General features: G+C 33.7%; 2 protein-coding genes across 2 annotated transcripts in view; one reads left to right on the top strand and one right to left on the bottom strand.

The window, feature by feature from the left end:
* LOC148949089 (uncharacterized) overlaps positions 1-17,259 on the bottom strand; it is a 38,227-nt gene extending 20,968 nt beyond the window's left edge. The window contains exon 1 of the mRNA XM_089093755.1: positions 17,224-17,259. The gene's annotated coding sequence lies outside the window, so the exon portion shown is untranslated. The remainder of the gene's footprint in view (positions 1-17,223) is intronic.
* On the top strand, positions 3,882-4,966 carry LOC148949090 (ankyrin repeat and FYVE domain-containing protein 1-like). The gene is made up of 2 exons (XM_089093754.1): positions 3,882-4,263; positions 4,626-4,966. The coding sequence occupies exons 1-2, from the start codon at positions 3,882-3,884 to the stop codon at positions 4,964-4,966; spliced, it is 723 nt and encodes a 240-aa protein (XP_088949880.1).
* Positions 17,260-20,636: the final 3,377 nt, after the last annotated feature.

Raw genomic sequence — 20,636 nt, 5'->3', positions numbered from 1 at the left:
AAGACTGTCCCACAGCAATATAGCGATTTTATCCATTTCGTGGTGCAAAACAAAATTTCTACCCAAAATAAGTCCAAAAACCTATTGCATGAAAATTCTTAGATAGTCAACTGATTCGAGAATCTGTACGCACATTGAATCTCCAGTTTCAGAGGCAGTAATGCCGTACGGTGGCACATTCGTTTCTAAATGTGCAGCTAGTTCTATAAAATAAGGGTTAACATGGACATTTATTTTAGCCAAAAAGTCAGTCCCCCAGCAAAGCGGCGTTTTCAGCCATTTAATGGTGCAAAACAGCAATTCTAGCCAAAAGGAATCCAAAATTCTTTATTTTTACTTATAGGAGCCTTGTAAAACGTAAAATAAAGCGTAAATATAACTGTATCTGTAATAATAGTCCTCACCCACCTTTGGAATTGATTTCTAGTATGGGCTGGCCACAAATTTCCATGGTGGCATGAATATGCATGGTCTTGGGTTCAACAAACGTGGGATTTTCATTAAAAGTTCTCAGAAATAGCTCTTAATATGACTTAAATTTACTTCTTATACCACCCCTACCCCTCTAGAAATGTTTACTAGGACCCCAACCTTTCTTTAATTCATGGTTCTTTTTGTCTGTATTATATCCTTTATATCCTTTTTAACGTTTTGTTTAAAAACGTTAAAACGGCTATAATTTGCCGTTTACTCAACAAAAAAAAGTTACCGTAGTTTGTCCCTGTAATATACATATACTGATATTAGATCCTTAAAGTTTTGATAATTTTTCATTTATTAAAGCAATAGAAGTAAAAACATTTTAATTTTTTTTCAGTAAAGTACAAATTATAAACAAATAAGAGTTTCAATAGGGAGAAGTACTTTATTAGACAGTGAAAACCAAATGCAGAAGTTCTGAATATTTTGAAGACACAGTCGGTCTTCATCATCAGCAAAAATACTAAAGTATTATAATTAAGACAAACTTTATTTATACAGAAAAGAATGTAATAACTTCCGGGTCACTGAATGTTACCAGTTCATTGACTTAAAAAGTTTACGAACTGAGATCATTCAAAGTCTTTAGTTCCTTAATCTTGCTTCTTCTTCTTCTTCTATTTAACAGCAGGCGGGCTTAAATGTATGTTGAATAATTAACAATCTTCTTCTTCTGTATTATTAATAATTAATAGGGTCTGCACAATCTTCTTCTTCTAAATTGTAAACAAAATGTTGCTAAATTTATAGTTCTTCTATTTCACAGCAGGCGGGCTTTTCAGTTGATACTATTTAGCCCTTTTCCTTCACTCTGTGGGCTACAGAGCTACTGGCTTGGTTGTCTCTTATTTATTAGATATTCTCAAATATCTTTCAGTAGATCTTTCGACTCAAGGAGTTCAAATACAAGATGATAGATATCGATTTCTGTGCTCTGTTGGCAGGAATAGTCGGCTAGGCTCTTGGCTGAAAGTGAGATTTTGTGGTGTTTGAAGCACTTTAACAGTTTACAATGCAAGGTATGCTGTGCAGACGTCAGCATATTACATTCAAATAGGCAGTGGTCAAATGTTTCATTATTCATAATACAATACCTGCAAAGAGGGGACAGGGGAACTGAACCACTTGAATTAGGAAACTGATAAGAGAATGCAAGAAAGTTTAGTCCATTTGTTCCAGAACGAATTCTGTGATATATTTTAAAAAAATACTTATTGGGAAAGGGGGAAAGAGTAGGATTTTTCTTATTAAACATAATATCTGATAGTCTCCATCGGTAAATATATCTAATGGGGATTGGACTCCCACTTGGCTGGTAAATTTATAGCATTTTCTGCTATTTCATCAACCTGATGATTACCACTTATACCAGAGTGGCTAGGAACATACTGAAGATAAGTTCTTATGCCACTTGATAAGTTCTTATTCTTCTTCTTCTTCTATTTAACAGCAAGCGGGCTTTTCAGTAAAACTATTTAGCCCTTTTCCTTTTGCTTCACTCTGTGGGCTACAGAGCTACTGGCTTGATTGCCTCATATTTATTATATATATTCAGATATTTCTTATAATATATTTCTTAGATATTTCTTATAATTCTTAGCTAAGTTGGTACACTCTTCTTCTTCCTCTAATTGCAAACGGAAAGTTGCTAAATTTATAGTTAAAAAATTTTCCTAGTCTATCATCCCCATATCTGAGACGTTGAATTTTCATACACCACACTGCTTTTTTGACGAAACGATTAAGAGTTTCGCTCGTCCTGAGTCTAACTAGGATATTTATTGTAGTTTCTGTTTGTTTACATTTCAATTTGTTTATTTATTAATACCTAAATACGGTAAGCTTTATCAAGCTTGTCGCAATAAACAATTATAAAAAAGTATATGACAATGTTGACAACATGATACACACTTACAATTCTATGAAAAGTAACACACTCAGAGAACATAATAACTAAAACATACATTAAAATACCGAACTAACTGAAACATATCCGATAATAACCAAAACATACCGAAAAGTAAGCATACAAAATAACTGAAAACATATTATTGATGGTAATTTGTAGTAGTTTTAGGCTTGGAAAATTATTTGAATTTTTAACTGCTCAATTTTGTCTTAATGGAGCTCTTTACTTTTTTTTAGAAATTCGTTTTGTGGAAAGTTTTTTAAATTATTATATAAAAATAACTTCATAATTTTGTAATTTCAAAATCACCTATATTAAAACCGGAAGCATGGCCCCCAACGAGTTTTGTTACAATGTAACAATGTGTCAATTTACTTTATTAGTGCAATTGCTTTAATGTTATCATCCAAATATCTATGCAACAATTGTCTTTTTTGTCATTCATATAGGGCCAAAAGAAAAGGTCATGAGACCCAATGGACATTAGAACGTTCCAAGACAGGCGTCAAGTATTGAATAGATTGGTAAAAGAGAATTTTGTAAAAATTAGATCTGCAATTAACTCCATAATGATTTGTCCGATAGGAGGTAAACGTTAGAATCATATTCTTGTTTCCCTGTTTTGATGATTGTTAAAAAGTTTTCTTTTTGCTCAGAGAAGGAGGGGCACTTCTATGGAGCACTTCTATAATTGAGAGTTGCTTGACTCCCTAACTGAGCTCCACCCATATCACAATTTTTTTACACACACATATTAAAGTTGATTTTGCTTTTCATTATTTCCCTGCCTATGGTTGATATCTAAGACATGTAATTAGGTGTCCACTCTCTGTATAAAATAAATTTTAAGGATGATTCTATAAATTCTTTTTTAGGTACTAACAAGGAATATTCAGTTAGAGAGGAAGATTCAAATAGAGAACATCTATTTTAAAGACAATTATCCTGACAATTGTGGACAACAAGCTAAGCAGTCATGGTAGATGGTTGTGATGTAAACTACAATTTAATACTTGCTGCTCCTGAAGGAAAACTTAAAAGAACAAGGCAGTTAATTAATACCTTTGGGCTGTCATACTCAAAAAAATGGTCAGATGGATATACATTACGTTATGAGACTTTGAAAACTATCAACATATCAATTGCTAAATAGCTTTTGGACGGCAGGTGTCAAGCTAAAAGTGGAAATTCTTCTTATCTGACTTTTGATGCGCCTCTTCATTATGCTGTTATATGTGGTGATATAGAAATTGTTAAGATGGTTTTAGATAAAGGTGCTAGCATTAAGGTTGAAGCTAAATCTGGTGAAACTCCATTTTTCTATGCCATTAAGAATAATGCCATACAAATTATGGACATACTTCTTGACAAAAGGCCCAGAATTAATACTAAAAATAATGATGATGAGGTAACTCCTCTTTAATGGGCAGTCAAAACAAAGAATTTTGAAATTACTAAATTACTTTTAAGACATGGGTCTGATGCTGATGTTATGGGAAATAATGGTGAAAGACCGCTTCATTTTGCTGCTTTTATAGGATGCTCACTAACTGCTGACTATCTTCGTAAGTATGGAGCCCATATCAATTCTGCATCAACTTCAACATACAAAAATGGATATGCACCCCCTCATTTTGCAGCTGAGAAGGATCATGCAGAAGTTGCCAAGATACTTTTAGACAGAGGTGCTATTGTTGATGTCAGAGAGGAAGAGGGCTCAACACCTCTTCATATTGCTTGTATGAACCATAACTTAAATGGTATCAAACTTCTTGTACAGTATGGAGCAAAAGTTGACAAACTCGATAAAAATGGTAAAGCCACACTTCAGCTTACTGTTGAAGAAGGAGTGAGGATTTTTGAAAAAGGAATGAGTAATATTGAGTATATTTTAAAATGTTGCCCCAACATTAATAATGCAAAAACAACAAAGACGCACTTAAAATTGCAGTATATATGGTGAAAGTTATAAACAAGTTGTTGAGGCTCTTTTGGATTATGGTCTTACTGTAAATCCTACAGATGCAAATAACCATGGCATTATACACACTGCCATCATAAAAGGATATTTCAAAATTATTCAAGACTTTTTACAGTATGGTGCTGATGTTAATAAGTTAGTTGTTGATGCAGATCTTGGTACTTGGTGCCATCCCTGGTTTTCTTTTATAAAAAGGTTCTACAGCCTACTGTATACTGCAGTATACAGTATACTGCATTTTACTGTATACTGCAGTAAAATACAACCAGGAAGGTATAGCTAATTTATTGATAAGCTATAAAGCTGATATAAATACCCAAGATGAAACTGGGGATACACCACTGCATATTGCAGCTAAAAATGGCAAAGAAAAGATTGTGGAACTATTATTAAAAAATGGTGCCAAATCTGACTTTATAAATAAGCATGGGGAAACAGCACTTCATTATGCTTTTGACTTTGGATGTATGGAAGCTCTTGCAGCCTTATTGGAATTTGATTCTGACATAAATATTACTTGTCTGAATGGATGTACACCTCTTCATAAAATTATAATTTGGATTGACCAGTTGCTGAATGTCTTGTACGCCACATAGCCAAAATGAAAGTGGCAAATTTATATGTAAGTGAAAAAAATTTGCTAAAAGTACATTAATAACAAAATACATGATTGCCAGGAGTGATTTTGATGAGAGTGATTTTGTGGATCAATGTGTGAGAGAACTGGAAAGAATGAAAAATGAAAAGATTTGTCATTGTCATATTCCGTTTTATGACATTTTGACAAAAGGGGCAAACTGGTTGGCAGTGTACATGAGGAATGAAAATTTAGTAAAGGCTTTGAAATCGATAAGCTATACAATATAATTCCCATTGTATGCTAGCATAATAAAAAGCAATTTCAGAAAGGGTATGGAAAGGATAGAGTTACTTCAACTTGGCTATAGAAGTTTTAATTATGTATAAAATTAAATACGTAATTAAATACGAATTAAATACAAAAAGAAAATACGTAGAAAATTGGTGGGCAATAGTTGAAAAAGCACAATTTTCATTTTTTTTTTTTTTTTTTTTTTTTGCTAGTTTGGATCCTTTCACGAGAAAAAGTATAAGCAATATCATAGCTCAGGTTCAGTGAATGGACAAACTTAAAAAGAATGAGTTCAGTGATGTGCAAGTCTTGTCCCTTTGATGCATGTTACAGATGCAGGCGTTTCATAAAACAGCTTGTTTTAGAGAGAACATAAAATACATATAAGAGAACATAAAAAAAAACCAGAAAATAAGAGAGAAGATTAAAAACATATAAAATACATTTTTCTAATCTTCTTTCAATAGCCAAAACCATAATTTTATGTCAGAAGCACTCAATACCATTCTTCCTTGACTGATGCAATGATTTCTAAGTCTTTGTTACTCAGATAGCTCAATATTTTCTCAGTGCAGTCATATGGTAGGCCAGCAAGGTTGTTTCAAATGGAATTAAAACTTCTATAGCCAAGTTCAAGTAACTCTTTCCTTTCCATACCCTTTCTGAAATTTCTTTTAATTATGCTAGCATACAATGGGAATTCTATTGTATAGCTTGTTGATTTCAAAGCCTTTACTATATTTTCATTCCTCATGTACACTGCCAACGAGTTTGCCCCTTTTGTCAAAATGTCATAAAACGAAATATTACAATGACAAATCTTTTCATTTTTCATTCTTTCCAGTTCTCTCACACATTGATCCATAAAATCACTCTCACAAAAATCACTCCTGGTAATCACGTATTTCGTTATTTCATTTACTTTTAGCAAATTTTTTACACTTAAATATAAATTTGCCACTTTCATTTTGGCTATGTGGCGTACAAGACATTCAGCAACTGGTACATAATAATCAGAGTCAATCCAAATCATAATTTTATGAAGAGGTGTACATCCATTCAGACAAGTAATATTTATGTCAGAACTAAATTCCAATAGGGCTGCAAGAGCTTCCATACATCCATAGTCACAAGCATAATGAAGTGCTGTTTCACCATAGTTATTTCTAAAGTTAGCTTTGGCATCATTTTTTAGTAATAGTTCACAAATCTTTTCATTGCCATTTTTAGCTGCAATACGCAGTGGTGAATCCCCAGTTTCATCTTGAGCATTTATATCAGCTGTATAGCTTAACAATAAATTAGCTATTCCTTCAACAGCAGTATGCAAGGGTGCAGAACTTTTTGTAAGAGGAAACACGGGATGCCACCAGATACCAAAATCTGCATCAATAGCTAAATTATTAACATCAGCACCATACTGTAAAAGTCTTGAACAATTTTGAAATATCCTTTTCTGATGGTAGTGTGTAAAAAACTATGGTTATTTGTATTTGTAGGGTTTACAGTAAGACCATAATCCAAAAGGGCCTCAACAATTTGTTTATAATTTTCACCATATCTGTATACTGCAATTTTAGGAGCCTTTGTTGCTTGATTGTTAATATCAGGACAACATTTTAAAATACACTCAACAATAGCCCAATTTCCTTTTTCAACAGCGAGCTGTAGTGGGGTTTTATACCATAGAAAAGTGGAGTTTCACCAGATTTAGTTTCAGCATCAATCCAAGCGCCTTTATCTAAGACCGTCTTAACAATTTCTATATCACCAAATATAACAGCATAGTGAAGAGGCGTGTCTAAAGTTGGATAGAAAGAATTTTAACTGTTAACTTTACACCCGCAGTCTAAAAGCAATTTAGCAATTGATATATGTTAGTTTCTCAAAGAATCGCAAAGTAATACATATCCATCTGATCATTCTTTTGAGCAGGACAGCCCGAAGGTACTGATTAACTCCCTTGTTCTTTCGAGTTTTCCTTCACAAACAACAAGTATTAAATCGTAGTTTACATTGCAACCATCTACCATGACTACTTAGCTCGTTGTCAATATTTGTCAGGATAATTGTGGTTGAAATTGATGTTTTCTATTTGAATCTTCTTCTCTAACTGAATGTTCCTTGTTAGTACCTAAAAAAAAGAATTTATAGAATCATCCTTAGAATTTATTTTATACGGAGAGTGGGGGCATACGTAAGAATTCAAACACCTAATTACATGTCTTAGTTATCAATCATAGGCAGGGAAATAATGAAGAGCAAAATCAACTTTAATATGTGTGTGTAAAAAAATTGTGATATGGGTGGAGCTCAGTTAGGGAGTCAAGCAACTCTGAATTACGATCCATTGAAGTGCCCCTCGCCTTCTCTGAGCGAAAAGAACACATTTCAACATTCATCAAAACAATGAAACAGCAATATGATACTAACATTTACCTACTATTGCACAAATCATTATGGAGTTAATTGCAGATCTAAAGAATCTATTCAATACTTCACGCCTCTCTCGTACGGTTCCAATGTCCTTTGGGTCTCATGACCTTTTATTTTGGTCCCATTTGAATGACAAAAAACGACAATCGTTACATATACACTTGGATGATGACATTAAAACAACTACACTAATAAAGTAAATTGACACATTGTAACAAGACTCGTTGGGGGCCATGCTTCAGGTTTGAATATAGGTGATTTTGAAATTACAAAATTATGAAGTTATGTATATATACTAATTTAAAAAAACTTTCCACAAAATTAGTTTCTAAAAAAATTAAAGAGCTCCATTAAGACAAAAATGAGCAGAGATAAATTTAAATAATCTTCCAAGCCCAAAACTACTAATAAGCAAGATTAAGGAACTAAAGACTGAATGATCTCAGCTAATAAACTTTTTAAGGCAATGAACCGGTAGCATTCAGTGACTTGGAAGTTATTGCATTTTTTTTTTGTATAAACAAAGTTTGTCTCAATTATAATACTTTAATATTTCTGCTGATAATGAAAACCAACTGTGGCTTAAAAATATTCAGAACTTTTGCATTTGGTTTTCCCTGTCTAATCAAGGACTTATCCCTAATGAAATTCTTATTTGTTTCATAACTAGCACTTCACTGAAAACAAAATACATTTAGAATGATTTCACTTCTTTTCCTTTAATAAATGAAAAATTATCAAAACTTTAAGGATCTAGTATCATTTTATGTATATTCAAGGGACAAACCACATTAACTTTTTTTTGTTATGTAAACAGCAAATTATGTTATAGTCTTAACAAGGTATGGGGGTTGTCAGCCCTACTCATATAAATTTTTTCTCATGGGTAAACAGCATTTACCAAAAGAAAATAACCCCTCACGCAAAATACCCTCTGCAGAAAATACCCCACGGAAAACATCCCCCGCGTCTGGTTGATCCCCTATCACTTTCAGCTTAAAAAACAACAGACTTGAACTCTCAATTGCTGATCTAATGAGCACGCTCCGAAGTTTCTGCAAGTAGTGACCAATCTTCAGGTTTAATAATGCCCAAAGGGGTGTATAAATGGAGCTACTAGCCCCTCAATACGTTATTACGTACACCTGTGCAATACTATAGCGCACGTATATACTACACCTACGTAATGAGGGTTGCTTGTTACGTCATAGGGAATGTTTTTTCCAAGGCTTTAATGCTTAAAAAACCTAATGGTGTGGGGGAAACCTTCAAGAGGCCCTAACATCCAATTTAACTGGGGAGGGGGGTAGCATCCAATTCTATTAAGGGCCTAGTATCCAATTTCGTCGGGCCCCTACCCTAATCACCAGGGGCCCTAGCATCAAATTTTACTGAGGGCCCCTAATATCCAATTCCATTAGGGCCCCTAACGTCCAATCCCATCAGGGGCCTAGCATCCAATTTCACCCGTATCCCCCTAAACTAACTTGACCACCAGTACCCTAGCATCCAATTTCAATAGGGGTCCTAGCATCCAATTCCATCAGGACCCTTAGCATCTAATTTCAGTGGGGGAGGGCTAGCATCCAATTCCATCGGGGCCATAGCATCCAATTTCATTGGGCCCCTAACCTAACCACCAGGGGCCCTAGAATCTAATTTCACTGGGGTTCCCTAACATCTAATTCCAACAGGGGGCCCCAAAGCGTCTAATTTTACTGGGGGCCAAAACATCCAATTCCAACGGGGGGGGGGGCTAGCATCCAATTTAACCGAGGCCATAACCTAACAACCCGGAGGGGGTCTAGCGAGCAATTCCACCCACCTGGCACTTAATGCGTAATGGGTTTTGTTTACTTTTCACTGTTGCGTAATAGGACTGATTAGATTCCACTAGTAAAGCGGGGAATCCCCGGTCGTAACTGAGGGGTGCACGCACGTGGATGTTGCGTAATGACGAAGTACACGTGGGATGTTACATAATACTTTAGGAGATTGTTTTCTTCGGGATTCCATTTTTCTTCAGGATTCTATCATCGGCGTTAGATATTCAATTACGAAAATGATTACGTATCAAACGTTTTATCCTAAAACAAGTAATCTAAAGATACAAACTCTTGTACATACGAATTTTATAAATAAAAACAAATTTAGAAGGCATTATTAAAACACAGAAAAAAGCAGTTAAAATTCAAAACGAAGAAAAGTTTTTTTTTTCACGCTTTAGTTCACTTTTTACAAAGCTCCTATAAGCAAAAATAAAGAATTTTGGATTCATTTTGACTAGAATTGCTGTTTTGCACCATGAAATGACTGAAAAGGCCGCTTTGCTGGGGGACTGAGTTTTTGGCTAAAATAAATGTCTATGTTGACCCTTATTTTATAGAACTACCTGCACATTTAGAAACGAATACGCCACAATACGGCATTACTGCGTCTGAAACTAGAGGTTCAATATGCATATAGATTTTCGAATCAATTGATTATCTCAGAATTTTTACGAAATAACTTTTTGGACTTCTTTTGGGTAGAATTCTTGTTTTTCGCCACAAAATGACTGAAAACGCCACATAGCTGTGGGAATCTTTTTATCATAGGCATCGCGCTAGTGCTGCCTAAGTAAATAACGATGTGGGCACAATGTGTTTTTTTTTGTTTTTTTTTCTCCATACCCAGGCACTTCGTATTGAAGGAGTTGTCTTAGAAACTTCGAAAAGGCCTCTTTCGATTGAAAATTGGAGTGGCTAGTGCCCTCTTTAATAGTAGAAAGTAATTGAAGGGCAACTAGCCCCCCCCCCACGCCCATCATTCCCCCAAACACAACCAATAAAAAATTTTAGATAGCCATTTTGTCCATCGTAGTTGATTTAAAGACAGAAAGTATATTTTTGAGGAGGATTCTCCCCCACAACCCTCGGGGCAAGGGTTTTAAGTTATGCCCTGAGGGCATATAAGATCAATGTTGACACAATGTACAGTGTATTATTTTTTTTCTTTAAAGCAGGGCACTTCATATAGAAGAGGTCGTCGTAGAGACTCCAGAAGGGGTTCATTCGTTTGGAAATCGAGAGTTCTAGTGGTAGAGGTCTAAGTACCATTTTGCTTGCAGGTATAGGAATTCCCATACTATTTGCTTGATGCTCTACACCTTTTCAAAGAAAGTCAGTACTCCCTCACATGGTATACACTACAGTTTGACATGCACGTTGTAAAAAGCGAGCAGTACAAGCGGGGATTCCCCACTGGTTCCTGCACATTACAAAAAGCAAGATATTTATTATAAATTTTGGAACAATATCAATCAATTGAAATGGTTAACGATAACAAACATGTTTTCAACCAGATGGGTTTTTGAAGCACATTCAGCATGGCGTGTTTTTTTTTTTTTTTTTTGGCAATTTGCATTTTTTTCTGATAACAAGCACCATTCATTGCAATCATAGCTCTAAAAAAGAGTTTAGCATTTGCAAATTGGATCGTGTGAAGATGGAGAAAAAGAAAAAGGGTTTAGCATTTTCAAATTGGACTATATGAACGATATTAATTTCTGATTTTTTGGACAATTGCCTTAACTCGAGAGTAGTTTGTTATTAAAAAATTGGATGCTACAATCAGAATTGTTTGATTGACATTTGCAAAAAGGGATAAGGGATTCACGAATTGGACTGTACGAACCATCTTATTTGAATAATAGGGAAAAAAAACAGAGCTTGATAACATTTGCAAATTGGATTGTATGAAGATGGAGAAAAAAAAGGGTTAAAGTGATTAGCAGTTAAGGTAACCCTGAAGAGCATGTTAATTCATACCTCATTTATTATAAATTTGGAACAACATTAATCTATGGAAATGGTTAACGATGATAAAATGGTCTTATGACGACCTAGCTTTACTTCTTCGATGTGTTCCGTATAAACGCAAGTGGCGTCTGAGCAGTGTTGTCAATTTAAAATAGAGTTTAGCATTATTGTATGCTAACAAGGTGAAACTAAGAGAGATTTAGATGGCAAGAAAAGAATCTTAATAACGGATAGCTTTACTTCTTCGATGTGTTCTGTATAATATAGAAGTGGCGTTTGAACAGTGTTTTCAGTTTAAAATAGATTCTAACTTTATAGTACACTAAAAAGTTTATACTGAGAGAGATGTAGATGGCAAGAAAAGAATTTTAATAATTAAATTCAGAACAAACCTTAGAAATCCTTGAAAATCAAGTAGTAAGGTGTATGTGAGTACAAACCATCAAGGATCAAAAGCACCAACAACCCTAACCAGCAGAGACATCAACCCCCCAAAGGTCCCCTATCCCCAAACTCAAAGGGCACCCCCTCCCTCCAACTTTTTGCCCCCCCCTCCCCTAATTTCACACACATAACTCTTCCTAAGATATTGCTGAATTGCCCTTTTGACAACCTGAATATGGATGGCATGGTGTCATCTGTTCAATAGAAATTTTCAAGAAATATTCTCTGAAAATTTCACCTTGATACCCTTAGTTATAGTTGTAATAGTAGCCACAGTAGTAATATAATTACTGAATTTAATACAGTTAGCCATTGCTATGATATTGTTGATTTGCTCTTTTGATAGCCTGTAGGCTATATTCATATACTTCTTGAAATTTTCATCTTAATAGTCTTAAACTTAAAATTAGTTGCAATAGAAGTAGTAGTTGGAGCAAAGTAATATTAGTAGTAGAACTAGTCAATGTTTAGTAGCAGTAGTAATAGTAGTAGTTTGCACATATTGCCTTTTGGTCAATTGATCTTCCCCTTTAAGTATTTTCTGAGAGTTCCAACTTAATAAACAAATCAATTCTGAAGATACACTACTTTAACAATCTAAGTACATATCATGTCTTCTGTTAGTTAGAATTTAGCATCAATATTCTCTCAAATTTCACCTTCATAGACTTTGCCTTTATAGTACTATTATCGCAGTAGTTTTGGTGGTAGTAGAATTAGTTGTAGTGTTAGTAATGTACTAGTAGTAGTAGTAGCAGCAATATTAATAGTGGTAGTACCATGTGCATATTGCTTTTTGGTCAGTTGAACATAGCTTTCATGATGCCCCAGAAGTTTCACCTTGACATGTTAAGAAGTTTCAAAAATATCGCTGATGTGCTCTTTTGACACCCTTTTCACCTTAATTCTCTAAGCTTTACAAGTTGTTGCAATTGAAGTAGTAGTTGGAGTAGTTTAGTAGCAGTTAGCTAGCAGAATAACAACAGAATAACAGTGAAAAAATAACAACAAACAAGACTGCAGCCAGTGGAGAGAAAAGAAACAACAAATGCAAAACAACGCGGATATATTGCCTGTATCCAAACAAGGCATCTTCAGCACAAAAGAAACAGAAGAGGAACAAGATAAAAAAAAACAACTAAAACTAAAAAACCAATAAAACCACTACCAAAAAAAAAATATACAATTGGCGCAAACTGATCCATGTAGGGAAAAGATGCTGAAGTAACTCTATAATAGCATCTTTTCCCTACATGGATCAGTTTGCGCCAATTGTATATTATTTTTTTTTTGGTAGTGGTTTTATTGTTTTTCTAGTTTTAGCTTGTTTTTTTTTATCTTGTTCCTCTTCTGTTTCTTTTGTGCTGAAGACGCCTTGTTTGGATACAGGCAATATATCTGCATTGTTTTGCATTTGTTGTTTCTTTTCTCTCCACTGGCTGCAGTCTTGTTTGTTGTTATTTTTTCACTGAGATTTTTCTCTTTGTTGGTTTTTTGGCATAGCTGGTCAGTTCGGCTTAAGATCTTTCATTTGTCTTAGGGAAGAAAGTTAGGAGTTCAAAAAGGAATATTAGTGAAAAAGCTTTATGTTTAATGGAGAGGAGAAGGGGCTTGTAAAAGAATTATCTGAGTGATAGATCATATGAAAACAAAAGGAATGTAAAGAAAGTAGAGAAAGCATTGAAATATGAATTAATTAAGTGTGAAGTGGAGGCCATGGATAAAAATGCCAAGGATCTGGAAGATGCAGCTAGATGGCATAATAGTTAAATACTGTAGTGACATGTTAATAAATTGAGAGGAAGTGGTCAATCCAGACTTGTCCAAGTTAAAAATAAGAATAGGGCCACAGTTAGTGATAAAAAAAAAAAATTAAAAAGGGATAGGCAGAACCAGTGGCGGATCCGGTGGGGGGGGAAAGGGGGGCATGCACCCCCCTAGTGTAGTCTAAAGTCGTGTAATTTACTTAATTAACTCAAGTTTACATTAATTAAACTTGCTTCTAATGCAAGTTTATTGGATCAACCTATTTTGTGCCCTCCCCCCAAAAAAAATCCTGGATCCGCCCCTGGGCAGAACATGACATAGATAATTTTGGAGACCTTACTGCCTTTCCATAGCAATAAATAAAAGTTCAAATAGGGATAAAATCCTGTTAATAGACAGTAATAACTTTCACAAACAGTGATAAAATTTTGCAAAAAATACTAGATATTTCAGTCACATATTCAGTGAACATCATCAGTAGTAAAACTAAACTAAAACAATAGTTTATAGACAAAACAAAACTACATATTATTTAATAATCTAATTCTTTTCAAAGTAAAAGTAGAAGCTAGTCTCTTTGATCTTCTTGGATCTGGTTCATTAGCATCAAATGTACTAACACTTGGACAGAGGTTAACTACATTGGGTGAGTTGAACCTTATCAGATTTTAATAAATTTTTGTGGATAGACTTCAAACCAAATTCACCTGTGTCACAATTTAAAGCTATGTTCCTGAATAAAACTTTCTTAATTTCAAGAGTTTAAACATTTTGTCTTATAATGTCTCTTTGATTTCTGGGGACCTGGGTTTAAAGCGAAATGTTCATAAAACTCTTGAAATTAAGTAAATTTTATTCAAGAATATAGCTTTAAATCATGACACAGGTGGATTTGGTTTGAACTTTTGACCCTTAACTTTTATTTTGACCATCATGTCTTATTTCTCTCCAATCTCAATGACCCATCATTACCCTAGAAATTAATGATCCCTATTAACTCCTATCCTATCCCTTTCAATCCCACAAACCTTCATAAGAAAGTCATTTTCAAATTTTCCTCTAATTGTCTCATTTAGGCATTTCTTTTAATCTATTTAATCAAATTAAATTAAAAATTATAATATAATCAAACTTTAATAATCATAATAATAAATTAACAAACTTATTCATTTGATTAACCAAAAGGTGTAGACCTATTAGTGTGTCAGTGGCTGGAAACTATTCACGCATAATTAAGCATATTGTCAACTAATTTCATTGTTTCTCAAACTCTTTTAAACAAACTAACTTTGTCATTATTTTGTAGTCAATTCCTATCTAATTAAATATAGCCTACCTGTGTAAGTTATATCTGAATCTAAATTTACTCTGAATTATGTTTCACTGTTTCTCTTGACATAAAGTTGAGCAAATTTCAACTCTGTTTCAATGGTAATTTTCTTACATCATGGATCATTAAACTAAGCACAAACTTATTAATTAATTTGGTTAAAACTGCTGGTTTGCTTCATTCTCTAAATTTTTTCCTGTGTGTTTCTTTTTTAGAGTTGCCTTATTTGCTTATATTTTGATCTAGGTGGCAGGTTATTTGTATTATTTACTATAAATGACTTGTATAACCATTATATTTGCAATTTAATATTGTAAATGCATCATTCTGGTTCCTGTTTATAATTGCTGGCAGCTGTTTGGTGAATAGCCCCTATACTTAGCAAGATACATGGTAGATGGCTCCATATTATTAAAATCTTGCAGGCCATGATGCCCCCTCCCATATTAATTTATTTTAGAGTTATCCTTTTTTCTATTTTATTTGTTTTTATTATCCTTATTTATCTTTTAATATTTTATCTGATTAAATTTCTAAATCTGGAAGTATGTGACACGTTATAATGTGAAAATGTATTATTTATTATAATTGTGTTGTAGGCTATATGTACTTTATTTGTTGTATGACAAAGTATAGTTGCATTATTTTGATTCCTGTTTTTCAATTCAGGCAGTTGCTACAGGTGAATAGCCCCCTACCAATAGCAAGATAAGTGATACATGACTGAGATACCACCAGTTGGCTAATTTGACAGTGTATATATATATATATACAAGTCTTTAAAATAGCCAACCGGCCAACCAGTATTTTAAGCCTAGGAGTCCAGCTGGACATATGGAAACATATTAAGAAGACAATTCTTACTCCATAATATGGAGAATAATCCTAGGTAACACATTTTGCAGGGGGACAGCCTTTATCTTCAATTTTTTCCAGTTTTTCTAAGAAATTCATGAATTTCTTAGAACCTAGGCCTATAGGCTATATTCACAGAATATATACCCCCACCCCCTAATGTGCAAATATATACCTAGAATTGCATCGTCAATCTAAATATAACATCCATTGCATCACAAATGAACTTTACTCCTATTTTAGCCATGTGGTGGATGTCTATACATGATCAGTTTCAGTGAATATTGACTGAAGTGACACCCAAGCAAGCTAGTGATTACAAAAGGCACAGAACCATCAAGTGATACAAATGCATATGACCTAGTAGTTGAACATGTCAAACCCCAAGCAACAACAACATTATGGATCATTTAATTTTGTTTAATTTGACCATAAGCTCTGTAGCAATCCATAAGATGGCCATTCTGAAGGTAAAACATAAGCCACATATTTGGTCTGAAATACTCCTAACCGTGTTGACATCAGGTGGCTTGGTGCTGTGATGAGTTGTTAGTAGTAAACCTGCCAAGTAGGGTAAAAGACCTCTTTTTGGGAAAGGCCACTTTTCTTTGGCATTCCAGAAATATAGCAATGGGTTTTTGGACCACCCCTTTATACTACAACATGAAGCAATGTGAGGGCAGTAACGAGAACCCCACCTTTTTGGTCAAATTTTCACCAATGATTTGTCAGCATAAATTGAAAATGTGGTCTCTGTTTTGAAAAGCAATTGAAAAGAAAAATTATATTAAAATATTTGTGATTTATAGAATAAATATCAAGCAATAAACGTTATATTTCTAGAATCAGAAGAAAATCAGCTTTCTGTTCATATATGAATAAAACCGAAACACTAAAAGGATATATACATCAAAATAAGATAATTGGTATTTCCAAAAAGAGGTCCCTGCAGGTAAGTAAATAAACCAGTAGTTTCAAGTGGTTGATCCTACTTGTTCAACCTACTTGATCCTACTTGATGTGAGGGTTTTAGTGTTACATATTTTTGCTCAATTGGATAGGCCAACTGGTTTTTAACCCTAGGCAAATTTTGAAGATTTAGAACTCAGAAGATAGTTAACATAGAAGTTTGGCAATACCTTCCTGAAATGCATTTACGGCCCTGGATTCATTACTGAAAGTTTCATTTTTCTAACCTAGCCCATTTCCCAAAAAGTAGCTAAACTAGAACTTAACCCTATTTTGCCAGGTTTTGCTTTTATAACTTCATGACCTAGGCTGTTTTTCTCCATTCACTTGAGACTGTTCTGTACCTGAAAAATCTAGCCTTGTGATTGAATATGGACTGACCTCATGCAAGCCTAAGCCTTTTTACCTGAAAAATTTCTTTATAACAAAAAATACGCCAGACTCTTTGAAAAACACGCCAAAAATAGACCAGAACTTACGAAACCATGAATGCCAACACAGTCAGTTCCTAAAGTCCTAAACTTGCCCAGACTTCAGTGTTTTACAACAATTTCGGTGCTAAAAAAAATAGCTAAAAAAAATAGTCATGCTATTGTCAAACACAGTAAAAAAAAAGCAACTTCTAGGTGTAGTTGGATTAGTTTTAGGCAATTTTTTATTTTTTCTGCCTCTGATTCTTGACTGCTTCTGAAGAAGCCAAATTCTGAACATTTATGCCATGCGCGGAAGAACAGTGTAAGGCTTGGCAAAACTTTGCGACATATATGGCACTCCGAGGATGAACTCTAGGCTTCATTAAGTGGGCAACCACTACGTAGACTCATAGGAAATAAACCAGAAATAAAAGAAATATACATTCTCTTTCCCCATTCAATGCTCTTTCCAAATATGTTTTACAAAATTTCCAAATAATGTTAAATTTATTAACAATATTTACATTGCTTTCTACCCCCCCCCCCCCCTCTGATAATAATACTTATGGCATGGCTACATAAATTTTTTTAGTGATTTTTTATAAAGCCATAACTTTTTTGTGCCTATTTGATTTTTTTTATAAAGCCATTACGTCTTTGCGCTTATTTCTTTTTTGTAACAGTTGGCTATATAGCCTAGGCGTATATGGACGCATTAGTCCTAAACCTAGCCTATTGTCCTAAATCACACTGAAAATTATTAAAGGTATTACACTTTTTCTTTAGCAAGCTAAATTTTTTTATACAATAATCCTTGTGATCTCAGCAGAATTTTAAGCCACAGCCACACTAGAACTTTCTTTCCCATTTAAGAAACAGAAATTTAAAAATCTTTCAAACCGTAAAAATCAGGATTTAGAAAAGGCATGAGGCTCAAAACATTTTTCTTGTGCCCCATATGAACTGCAGGTCAATTTTAAAAGTTTACCATGAAGAATTTTTAAGATCATCAAAGGTAAGTGCCATTTGGAGATAAACATAGTGGAAATACTTCGTGGAGAGCCACTAATTTGCACTTTTACCCTTTATATATCAAAGCCCCAAATCTTCGGCAGAGGAGCTTATTTATATAGTTGCCAAAAATGATTTTATAGGTTTTATTACCTTTCTAAGCCAAGCAGGGATATCCTAAACCCCGTAATAAAATCCGCAGTAGCCTACTGTATATTAGGCTATCAATGCTTCATCTTTCAAAAGTAAAAAAAAGTAAAAAAGAACCAGTGGCGGATCCAGAGGGGGGGGCAAGGGGGGCATGCACCCCCTAGTGTAGTCTAAAGTTGTGTAATTTACTTAATTAACTCAAGTTTACATTAATTAAACTTGCTTCTAATGCAAGTTTATTGGATCAACCTATTTTGTGCCCTCCCCCCAAAAAAAATCCTGGATCCGCCCCTGGGCAGAACATGACATAGATAATTTTGGAGACCTTACTGCCTTTCCATAGCAATAAATAAAAGTTCAAATAGGGATAAAATCCTGTTAATAGACAGTAATAACTTTCACAAACAGTGATAAAATTTTGCAAAAAATACTAGATATTTCAGTCACATATTTAGTGACCATCATCAGTAGTAAAACTAAACTAAAACAATAGTTTATAGACAAAACAAAACTACATATTATTTAATAATCTAATTCTTTTCAAAGTAAAAGTAGAAGCTAGTCTCTTTGATCTTCTTGGATCTGGTTCATTAGCATCAAATGTACTAACACTTGGACAGAGGTTAACTACATTGGGTGAGTTGAACCTTATCAGATTTTAATAAATTTTTGTGGATAGACTTCAAACCAAATTCACCTGTGTCACAATTTAAAGCTATGTTCCTGAATAAAACTTTCTTAATTTCAAGAGTTTAAACATTTTGTCTTATAATGTCTCTTTGATTTCTGGGGACCTGGGTTTAAAGCGAAATGTTCATATAACTCTTGAAATTAAGTAAATTTTATTCAAGAATATAGCTTTAAATCATGACACAGGTGGATTTGGTTTGAACTTTTGACCCTTAACTTTTATTTTGACCATCATGTCTTATTTCTCTCCAATCTCAATGACCCATCATTACCCTAGAAATTAATGATCCCTATTAACTCCTATCCTATCCCTTTCAATCCCACAAACCTTCATAAAAAAGTCATTTTCAAATTTTCCTCTAATTGTCTCATTTAGGCATTTCTTTTAATCTATTTAATCAAATTAAATTAAAAATTATAATATAATCAAACTTTAATAATCATAATAATAAATTAACAAACTTATTCATTTGATTAACCAAAAGGTGTAGACCTATTAGTGTGTCAGTGGCTGGAAACTATTCACGCATAATTAAGCATATTGTCAACTAATTTCATTGTTTCTCAAACTCTTTTAAACAAACTAACTTTGTCATTATTTTGTAGTCAATTCCTATCTAATTAAATATAGCCTACCTGTGTAAGTTATATCTGAATCTAAATTTACTCTGAATTATGTTTCACTGTTTCTCTTGACATAAAGTTGAGCAAATTTCAACTCTGTTTCAATGGTAATTTTCTTACATCATGGATCATTAAACTAAGCACAAACTTATTAATTAATTTGGTTAAAACTGCTGGTTTGCTTCATTCTCTAAATTTTTTCCTGTGTGTTTCTTTTTTAGAGTTGCCTTATTTGCTTATATTTTGATCTAGGTGGCAGGTTATTTGTATTATTTACTATAAATGACTTGTATAACCATTATATTTGCAATTTAATATTGTAAATGCATCATTCTGGTTCCTGTTTATAATTGCTGGCAGCTGTTTGGTGAATATCCCCTATATTTAGCAAGATACATGTTAGATGGCTGCATATTATTAAAATCTTGCAGGCCATGATATTTTAGAGTTATCCTTTTCTCTATTTTATTTGTTTTTATTATCCTTATTTATCTTTTAGTATTTTATCTGATTAATTTTCTAAATCTGGAAGTATGTGACACGTTATAATGTGAAAATGTATTATTTATTATAATTGTGTTGTAGGCTATATGTACTTTATTTGTTGTATGACAAAGTATAGTTGCATTATTTTGATTCCTGTTTTTCAATTCAGGCAGTTGCTACAGGTGAATAGCCCCCTACCAATAGCAAGATAAGTGATACATGACTGAGATACCACCAGTTGGCTAATTTGACAGTGTATATATATATATATACAAATCTTTAAATTAGCCAACCGGCCAACCAGTATTTTAAGCCTAGGAGTCCAGCTGGACATATGGAAACATATTAAGAAGACAATTCTTACTCCATAATATGGAGAATAATCCTAGGTAACACATTTTGCAGGGGGACAGCCTTTCT

Source organism: Artemia sp. Qi Xiang Cuo, chromosome 8 (assembly GCF_049724085.1).
Source record: "Artemia sp. Qi Xiang Cuo chromosome 8, ASM4972408v1, whole genome shotgun sequence".
Classification (NCBI taxonomy): Eukaryota; Metazoa; Arthropoda; class Branchiopoda; order Anostraca; family Artemiidae; genus Artemia; species Artemia sp. Qi Xiang Cuo.
The sequence above is the reverse complement of the archived record's forward strand: the minus strand, read 5'-3'. Positions and strand labels throughout refer to the sequence as shown.